Raw genomic sequence first — 9928 nt, forward strand, 5'->3', positions numbered from 1 at the left:
ATTGTTACTACTAGTAGAAACACCATGGCTATGCAACAACAAACACAGAGTGTGGGAGCGTGGCTGACGCCGAAGGTGGCATGGCGCGTGACCAACAGACGGACGAGGCGACGGCGAGCCAAGGGGTCGTCGTCAACGAAGTTCGTTGACCAAAGTGGATACGACAGGGAATATTTCGTCGATTGGACGAATCACAGCCCATCTTCGCGACCATTTGTATGGGCGCTCTGTATGATTCACTTGTAAGATGGGCGTTGACCGTTGACGCGGGTGGGTCCTGACCCTACCGCTTACCTAATAGACTGGGAGCCGAAGGGCGAACAGTCGTACTATTGAAGGGGACGGTGGCTGTGGCCACTGGAACCCGGACTTGGCTAGCGCGAAACGCGGAGAGTGGGTCGGAGACCATGTGCCGGGGGCTGATTGGCCCGAGGGGGCCGATGCAGGGTGCGGAGCTTGCTCTGGGGGACAAAGAGCAGTTTGCCTTTGTGCATTTGGCACTGCTTGTGTATAATAAGGGTGGGCCGCCCGCTTCGGTTGGGCTTGGAGCTCTCCCTTACGGGACGTATGATCGAACACGCAGCTTGGAAGAAGCGACACCGCGACACCGCGACACCACGACATACCCAGCGGAGCTATGGATTTTATTTCTGTCCCTCGACAACGGAGTTTGGTCTTCTGGGTCTCGTTCCGAGCGGGAGAGGAAGAGGACTATTCCTCGTTTTCTTCACGATGTCAGCAGGTGTTCGGCAGCACCTGCACTATATATGCGAATCGGGTCGTGGAGCAGAATGGGAGGATCCGGTTTGACGCTTTGGTCGTCTGTGCCCAGAGGCAGCGCATACGCGCAGTCGCGCGGCATAAGCAGTGGAAAATCCCGGGGGCAGAGGGACTGTGCCACTTGAAGTGGCCGGAGAGGAACGAGCGGGCTGTCGTCTTTCTTCAGCGGTGGGCCACGGCCATCCGGGACGGGTCGCGCACTTTTGGGAGCAGTAAGGGCCTTGATACGGCCCTCCGGCGGAGCCTGAGGACACGCATGGACGCGAACAAGGATAAGAAGGGAGGGCACAGGATGTCGCCTGATCGACGCAGGGTAGCGCCTAAGGATTGGGATGACATGATTGTCATGTTCCAGTCTGACCAGGTACGGGCTGAGATTGGGGAGGATGTCCAACAGACAGGTGAGTACGCGGGCGGCGGACACCGTTATGTCCCGAGACTGACAGGGAGCGTGGAGACTATGAGCAGCAGGCGCTTACTATCCCCAGTGTGTCGGAGGACCCATTCTCCGGACTCTTCCTCGACGATATTCCTCCCGGTGCGGACGGCTACAGCCTTGGGTTGGCTGGGTGTGTCCAGGAGCCGGCTCCGCCTTCCCTACCTGTCTCGTCGACTTGGTTCGACGTGCTGAGTGGGCCACATCAGTTTGACTTCTCGACAGAGCTCCCTTTCGACTGTGGCGACTTTGATTTTCAGCTGGAGCTTGGATGCGACGTGATCTTTTGATATGACTTGGGTAATGGAATGGTAGCAGCGTGATGATTCGGTGCGTGGCATAGAGCAGAGCAGGCGTTGGTGCGGTGCACAGGCTTAGATAGCGTTCGTGTACGTGACGCGAGTAGAACAATAGAATCTGGTGCGCTTAGTGGTGCACCAACCTCCCAAAATTATCACGAGATGTGCAAAACACTCAAAGTGGCTGGCCTCACTTTGCCCCACCAAGATGCGTGTCCTAAGACATGCTTTTACCCTGCTTGTGCAGATAAATTCCTTAAAAAGAGGTACTTCTTTTCCGGAACCGCGGGGTACGGGGCGGCAGCCCTGTGCCACACGAGCGTAGCGACGTGGCGAATAACCACGGAAGTGAGATGATGAAATCATATTTTCTACTGCAAAGAGAAACCATGGCTATGCAACAACAAACACAGAGTGTGGGAGCGTGGCTGACGCCGAAGGTGGCATGGCGCGTGACCAACAGACGGACGAGGCGACGGCGAGCCAAGGGGTCGTCGTCAACGAAGTTCGTTGACCAAAGTGGATACGACAGGGAATAATTTGGCCTTTGGACGAATCAGAACGCCCATCTAGCGAGCATTTGGTGCGAGCTCTGTATGATTCACTTGTAAGATGGGCGTTGACCGTTGACGCGGGTGGGTCCCTGGACCCTACCGCTCCACCTATCAGAAACGGGGCTGGTGGCCCAGTTTCGTTACTCTTTTGGGCATGCAACTGGGTCAGTTGCTGCCTACTTGGCAAACTACAAAGGGAGGGTGTGCACCCTCCCCAGGGAGAGGCAGCGGAGCTCATTCTTCCCTCCTTTTTTATTTTTCGGGCGGAAAAAACAGCAAGCAGAGCGACACTACGGAGTGCGACAACAAGAGGATCGTTGTCCTTTCATTTTCCTTTTCTTGTCCTTCGGCAGAAGGGGAGACGGAGTACGTGTGCATCCTCGAAGAGGTGTCTGCAATGATGCAGGGCAGCAGAGAGGAGGAGCGTGTTCGGTCCTCTTCGTCTTCCTCGTCCTGGGAGGAAGGACTGTTAGATGGGACGGAGGAGCCTGAGACCGGCGTGGGGCCGCTGGAAGAGATGAGGACAGCATCGGAGGAGGATGTCTCTGTTGTGAGTGATGTCGCATGGGATGCGGAGGTGAGAGCTAGGCGACAGTGCGTCGCTTACGAGTTGCGGCGCTTGGGTGAGGATACCCAGGAAGATGACCCGGTGGGGGACATGCAGAGGCTGCTGGACGTTAGTGACAGGTATACGAAGGCTGGATACTATTACTCCTGTGTGGAGGAGTGGCTGGCGGAGACAGGGCTCATGGAGAAGGAGGATGTCCGATCTTTTCTTAGTGCGTTGGACGGTACACGTGGCTGTGTAGCCGGCCTGTTCGACTGCGGCGAGAGACAGAGCAGGAGGGAGGAGTTCCTCACGATTCTTATGACTTGGCAGGCGGCTTTTGAGCCGTGCAGTGGTGGGACCAATGTTGGCCACCTGATACACACCCTGACGTCGAGGTTGGGTTGTCAAGAGATGCAGGACCTGGAGGAGCAGCCCGGGCGGGTGCGTCGTTTGCAGTATGTGCTGCGCACAGGACGGCCTAGCCGTGAGGATGTAGAATGTCCCAAGCTTGGGTTCAAGCTGGTCGTGGTAGATGAGGAGGATCTCGTCGGCTATTGGATACGGCAGTGCACGGATATGAGGGCTGCGGAGTGTGTCTTCGCGGACAGGATTGTCCAGCCTTTTCCTCTGGTGGCGCGAGCATTGTGGCTGAATTTGCGCCGAGGTGATGAGGTTGTCCCCGCCTTGGTACGCGAGTGCACGCGGGACGTGTTACGGCAGGGGAGATGCGTGTGTCTCTTTGAGGAGGAGCCGTCGTTTGCGACCCTGGAGCGTGCGATACAGGATGAGATGATTGTCGATGATGTAGAACAGTTTGTGGGTTCTCCTACAAGCCGTCGTAGACGTGGTAGCATGAGTGAGATGAAATGAACAGATAGTGCAGTGCAATGATGTGTGGAACAATCAAATGGTGTTGGAGCGAAACACCAAGAAGAATCGTGAGATTAGAGAAACACTGTGTGTGGCTGACTTCACATAAGCTGTGCGAGATGCATGTCCTAAAACATGCTTTTATTACTTAATCCGCATGCTGTCAGAAAAGATGGCTAGAGTTCCGGATCGGCGGGGTACGGGCGGCAGCCCTGTGCCACACGAGCGTAGCGACGTGGCGAATAACTACGAGAGTAAAATGATGAAATCATATTTTCTACTGCAAAGAGAAACCATGGCTATGCAACAACAAACACAGAGTGTGGGAGCGTGGCTGACGCCGAAGGTGGCATGGCGCGTGACCAACAGACGGACGAGGCGACGGCGAGCCAAGGGGTCGTCGTCAACGAAGTTCGTTGACCAAAGTGGATACGACAGGGAATATTTCGCGATTTGAGCGAATCAGAACGCCCATCTAGCGAGCATTTGGTGCGAGCTCTGTATGATTCACTTGTAAGATGGGCGTTGACCGTTGACGAGAGTGGGTCCTTGGACCTACCTCGCTACCCAATGAGAAGTGGGCCTGCTGGCCCAGTTCGAACACCGAAAAAGGATTAGTGTGCGTGCACACAATCCGCACATTCCTTGGAAGTACAAAGGAAGGGCTGGGGCCCTTCCAAGAACAGAGCAAAGGAGTTCTCTTTCTTCCTCATTCATTTTCGGAGAAAACCAAGCGGCGGAGGCGACAAGACAGAGTGGACGACAGAGGATGGAGGACGAGAGGGCTGTGACCGTGCGGGGCGAGCAGGCCCATGGATTGTGGCTTTTGTGCGGGTGAGCAACTTGAGCATTTGTGCGTCAGACCGCCTGGCGGCGGATGTGTCTATGCCGCTATCTGCGGCAGTCTGGTACTATGGTGCCAGGACGATTTGTGCGGGAGCCAAGGGGAGCCGTCTTGGATCGGAGAGGGCAGAGTTTCTGGTCTTGGGGGCGTCTTTACGCCCGGTTGAGTGGGACACCACGTTTTCCGCGGTGGTGGATCTGGTGCGGCGCTGTGGTCGTCCGGAGGACCGGTCTCTAGTGTCAGCTTCTCTTGTCCCCGCTGTGGTCGGGGCAGGCCTTTGCGACCTGGTGGAATGGGTGCGTGCTCGGAAGGATGAGATCAGGATTCTTCCGCCTGTGGCGGAGTCGGAAGGACCGAAGGACAGGTTGGCCTTTGGGTACGGTGGTATTCTGTTGGCCTTGTGGCGACAGCACGAAGGGCGAGCCGGGGAGCTAGCCTGGTTGAGAGCAGAGGCGGAGCGGGAGGACAGTGAACATGAAGACGCTTGGGAGCGTTGGTACCAGATGTACAAGCGAACGTGGGAGGGAGCGCTGGACCAGTTGGGTCTGTTAGGGACGCGAGGTTCTCGTCGTATCCCTTTGGATGGTCAGTCCAGGAACTTGGCACGGCTGATGGTTGGCGTGGATGCCTTCTATGTCCCGGTGGGTGAGAGTGGTGGGAGTCCACCCTCTAGTCTATTATCTCAGTGTCACATCCGTGATGTGGTAGATGGGTAGCACCTTTTCTTTCGTCGGTGCATGGCGGCGCGATCGTTGTGCCCTCGGGGTAAGACCCCCTCGTTATTCTGCGGTGGCGGATTGTTGCGGAGTAGTCCGTATGGAGGACGTGGTTGTCCTTGTGAGTCTTTCTCTTGCTTTGCCGTCATACTTTTTCCCCCCGAGGCGGAATGAGGGGGCTGAACAGTGGGCAGGAGGCTCTTCGTGGCAGTGTCGCGGCTTAGTAGTCCCACAGCGTAGCGTCTTCTCCCTGGATAGAGAGTAGCAGTAGGTGTAATGAAATGAACAATGAACTGATGGAATGCAATGATGAGTAGAACAACTAAATAAACGAAGTGCATGAATGAATGAAATGAAATGTGGTGGAGCCAACCACCAAAAAACATCGTGAGATTAGAGAAACACTAACAGTGAGGGGCTTCGTTTGCCCCAACAAGATGCGTGCAGCTAAAGACTGCTGATAGTCTGGTACCACATGCTGTCGGAAAAGAGAGCTAAGATTCCGGATCGGCGGGGTACGGGGCGGCAGCCCTGTGCCACACGAGCGTAGCGACGTGGCGAATAACTACGAGAGTAAAATGATGAAATCATATTTTCTACTGCAAAGAGAAACCATGGCTATGCAACAACAAACACAGAGTGTGGGAGCGTGGCTGACGCCGAAGGTGGCATGGCGCGTGACCAACAGACGGACGAGGCGACGGCGAGCCAAGGGGTCGTCGTCAACGAAGTTCGTTGACCAAAGTGGATACGACAGGGAATAATTTGGCCTTTGGACGAATCAGAACGCCCATCTAGCGAGCATTTGGTGCGAGCTCTGTATGATTCACTTGTAAGATGGGCGTTGACCGTTGACGAGAGTGGGTCCTTGGACCTACCTCGCTACCCAATGAGAAGTGGGCCTGCTGGCCCAGTTCGAACACCGAAAAAGGATTAGTGTGCGTGCACACAATCCGCACATTCCTTGGAAGTACAAAGGAAGGGCTGGGGCCCTTCCAAGAACAGAGCAAAGGAGTTCTCTTTCTTCCTCATTCATTTTCGGAGAAAACCAAGCGGCGGAGGCGACAAGACAGAGTGGACGACAGAGGATGGAGGACGAGAGGGCTGTGACCGTGCGGGGCGAGCAGGCCCATGGATTGTGGCTTTTTGTGCGGGTGAGCAACTTGAGCATTTGTGCGTCAGACCGCCTGGCGGCGGATGTGTCTATGCCGCTATCTGCGGCAGTCTGGTACTATGGTGCCAGGACGATTTGTGCGGGAGCCAAGGGGAGCCGTCTTGGATCGGAGAGGGCAGAGTTTCTGGTCTTGGGGGCGTCTTTACGCCCGGTTGAGTGGGACACCACGTTTTCCGCGGTGGTGGATCTGGTGCGGCGCTGTGGTCGTCCGGAGGACCGGTCTCTAGTGTCAGCTTCTCTTGTCCCCGCTGTGGTCGGGGCAGGCCTTTGCGACCTGGTGGAATGGGTGCGTGCTCGGAAGGATGAGATCAGGATTCTTCCGCCTGTGGCGGAGTCGGAAGGACCGAAGGACAGGTTGGCCTTTGGGTACGGTGGTATTCTGTTGGCCTTGTGGCGACAGCACGAAGGGCGAGCCGGGGAGCTAGCCTGGTTGAGAGCAGAGGCGGAGCGGGAGGACAGTGAACATGAAGACGCTTGGGAGCGTTGGTACCAGATGTACAAGCGAACGTGGGAGGGAGCGCTGGACCAGTTGGGTCTGTTAGGGACGCGAGGTTCTCGTCGTATCCCTTTGGATGGTCAGTCCAGGAACTTGGCACGGCTGATGGTTGGCGTGGATGCCTTCTATGTCCCGGTGGGTGAGAGTGGTGGGAGTCCACCCTCTAGTCTATTATCTCAGTGTCACATCCGTGATGTGGTAGATGGGTAGCACCTTTTCTTTCGTCGGTGCATGGCGGCGCGATCGTTGTGCCCTCGGGGTAAGACCCCTCGTTATTCTGCGGTGGCGGATTGTTGCGGAGTAGTCCCGTATGGAGGACGTGGTTGTCCTTGTGAGTCTTTCTCTTGCTTTGCCGTCATACTTTTTCCCCCCGAGGCGGAATGAGGGGGCTGAACAGTGGGCAGGAGGCTCTTCGTGGCAGTGTCGCGGCTTAGTAGTCCCACAGCGTAGCGTCTTCTCCCTGGATAGAGAGTAGCAGTAGGTGTAATGAAATGAACAATGAACTGATGGAATGCAATGATGAGTAGAACAACTAAATAAACGAAGTGCATGAATGAATGAAATGAAATGTGGTGGAGCCAACCACCAAAAAACATCGTGAGATTAGAGAAACACTAACAGTGAGGGGCTTCGTTTGCCCCAACAAGATGCGTGCAGCTAAAGACTGCTGATAGTCTGGTACCACATGCTGTCGGAAAAGAGAGCTAAGATTCCGGATCGGCGGGGTACGGGGCGGCAGCCCTGTGCCACACGAGCGTAGCGACGTGGCGAATAACTACGAGAGTAAAATGATGAAATCATATTTTCTACTGCAAAGAGAAACCATGGCTATGCAACAACAAACACAGAGTGTGGGAGCGTGGCTGACGCCGAAGGTGGCATGGCGCGTGACCAACAGACGGACGAGGCGACGGCGAGCCAAGGGGTCGTCGTCAACGAAGTTCGTTGACCAAAGTGGATACGACAGGGAATATTTCGCGATTTGAGCGAATCAGAACGCCCATCTAGCGAGCATTTGGTGCGAGCTCTGTATGATTCACTTGTAAGATGGGCGTTGACCGTTGACGCGGGTGGGTCCTGACCCCCCGCTTACCTTCCAATCAGAACTGGGCCTGCTGGCCCAGTCTGGTTACCTATTTGGGACGAAACTGGGTCAGTTTCTACCACCTTCGAAGATACTAAAGGAAGGGCTGGGGCCCTTCCAAGAGATGGATGGGGTGCAGACATTCTCTTCCTTCTTTCCTTCATTCTTGGAGGAAAACAGCAGAGCGGCAGACGGAGTACCACAACAGGGGATCGTTGTGCACTTTTCTTTTTTTTCTCTTTCCTTGGAACCAGGATGGACGCTGCCTTCCGGAGGGCAGGTATCGTTGGGGACGAGGGATCTATTCGAGTCCTGACAAGGCTGGGCAGCCTTTACTTGGAGATGCGGGCACGGGTAAGTGCGGCTTCTATCTTGTCTGGGGAGACAGAGGTGCGAGAGCGGGACGGGGACTGGAGGATCGTTACTACTCTCCTTGGACGGAGTGCAGATGTCGGTGTGTGGTACCGACGGCTGGGCACTTGTGCCTCGCGGTGGTTCGTCAGGAAGGAACAGGATGGTCTCTTCTCTTGTGGCCAGGAGGGCGGAGATGTGTGGTCTTTGACTGTTATTGTTCTGCCCGAGCGGAGTGGGCAGGGTGAGAGTGTGCGTCAGTGGTTGCGTGCGCTAGCACAGGCGGGCGAGGGACGAGCTCTAGTGGAGAGTGTGTCGCAGGAGGACATGGGCGTCTGGTTGGAGCAACGACCTTGGTTCGGCAGTGGAAGTCAGTCCGACAGGCTGTCTGTGAGCCGCGAGCGGGGGCAAGCGGCAGTAGAGTCAGGAGCGCGAAGGTGCTGCCGTGAGAGGCGGCGTGGAGATGTTCGCCAGCCTTTGGCTTGCTTGAAGGCATGTGTGCCGAAACAGCCCAGTGCTTCCGACTTGCGGGCAGGAGGACAAGAGAACGAGGAGCCAGATCCCTAGCAGAGGGTTCTTCCGGGTGGATGCACGGGTTGTACCGTGGAGGTGCGTTGTCATGAGGGAGGATTCTTCTCTTGGGTGCTATTCTCTCTTCCCGGGAGAGGGAGAGGTGTGTTCAGACCAGGTAGGTGAGGTGGCGAAGCCTTTTCCCTTCTTTCCTCCTTTCTTCCTCTGGTGCTGTGCGCCGGAGAACATCGTGCGATGCATCGGTATTACCATGATCCTTGTAGGACAGGACGGTGTCCTTTACTCGGGCAGGAGGCTGTGCAACTAGGAAGTAGAACTGCAGTGAATGAAATGATCTGTGACATGAACAAATGAGCAAATGAAATGAGTGATGAATAGTAGACGAAGTGCATCGTGGAACAACCAAGTAGATGAACAATCAAATGAAATGTGTAGTGGAACAACCAGAAGAGCGGAGTGATGCAATGAAAGTAGTGTGCGAAACACCAGTAATCATCGTGAGATGCACTAACAGTCACAAGTTGTGGCTTCACCCCACAAAGATGCGTGCCTTCAAGCATGCTTTCGGTCTGGTACCGATAAATTCCTTAAAAAGAGAGCTAGAGTTCCGGATCCGCGGGGTACGGGGCGGCAGCCCTGTGCAGCTCGAGCGTAGCGACGCTGCTTAATACACGGAAGTGAGATGATGAAATCATATTTTCTACTCACAGAGAGAAACCATGGCTATGCAACAACAAACACAGAGTGTGGGAGCGTGGCTGACGCCGAAGGTGGCATGGCGCGTGACCAACAGACGGACGAGGCGACGGCGAGCCAAGGGGTCGTCGTCAACGAAGTTCGTTGACCAAAGTGGATACGACAGGGAATAATTTGGCCTTTGGACGAATCAGAACGCCCATCTAGCGAGCATTTGGTGCGAGCTCTGTATGATTCACTTGTAAGATGGGCGTTGACCGTTGACGCGGGTGGGTCCTGACCCCCCGCTTACCTTCCAATCAGAACTGGGCCTGCTGGCCCAGTCTGGTTACCTATTTGGGACGAAACTGGGTCAGTTTCTACCACCTTCGAAGATACTAAAGGAAGGGCTGGGGCCCTTCCAAGAGATGGATGGGGTGCAGACATTCTCTTCCTTCTTTCCTTCATTCTTGGAGGAAACAGCAGAGCGGCAGACGGAGTACCACAACAGGGGATCGTTGTGCACTTTTCTTTTTCTTTTCCTTCTTCGCAGAAGATCTGGACCAGG

General features: G+C 55.3%; 1 protein-coding gene across 1 annotated transcript; it reads left to right on the top strand.

Annotated features, from left to right (window-relative positions):
* The first annotated feature begins 565 nt into the window (after positions 1 to 565).
* Positions 566 to 1670, top strand: B0I36DRAFT_343403 (uncharacterized protein). Its single transcript, XM_046156156.1, has 2 exons — positions 566 to 1181; positions 1238 to 1670. Exons 1-2 carry the CDS (start codon positions 638 to 640, stop codon positions 1504 to 1506), a joined length of 813 nt encoding a protein of 270 aa, XP_046003656.1. The 5' UTR covers positions 566 to 637; the 3' UTR covers positions 1507 to 1670.
* Positions 1671 to 9928: the final 8258 nt, after the last annotated feature.

This window comes from Microdochium trichocladiopsis (assembly GCF_020744255.1).
Source record: "Microdochium trichocladiopsis strain MPI-CAGE-CH-0230 chromosome Unknown B0I36scaffold_25, whole genome shotgun sequence".
Taxonomy (NCBI): Eukaryota; Fungi; Ascomycota; class Sordariomycetes; order Xylariales; family Microdochiaceae; genus Microdochium; species Microdochium trichocladiopsis.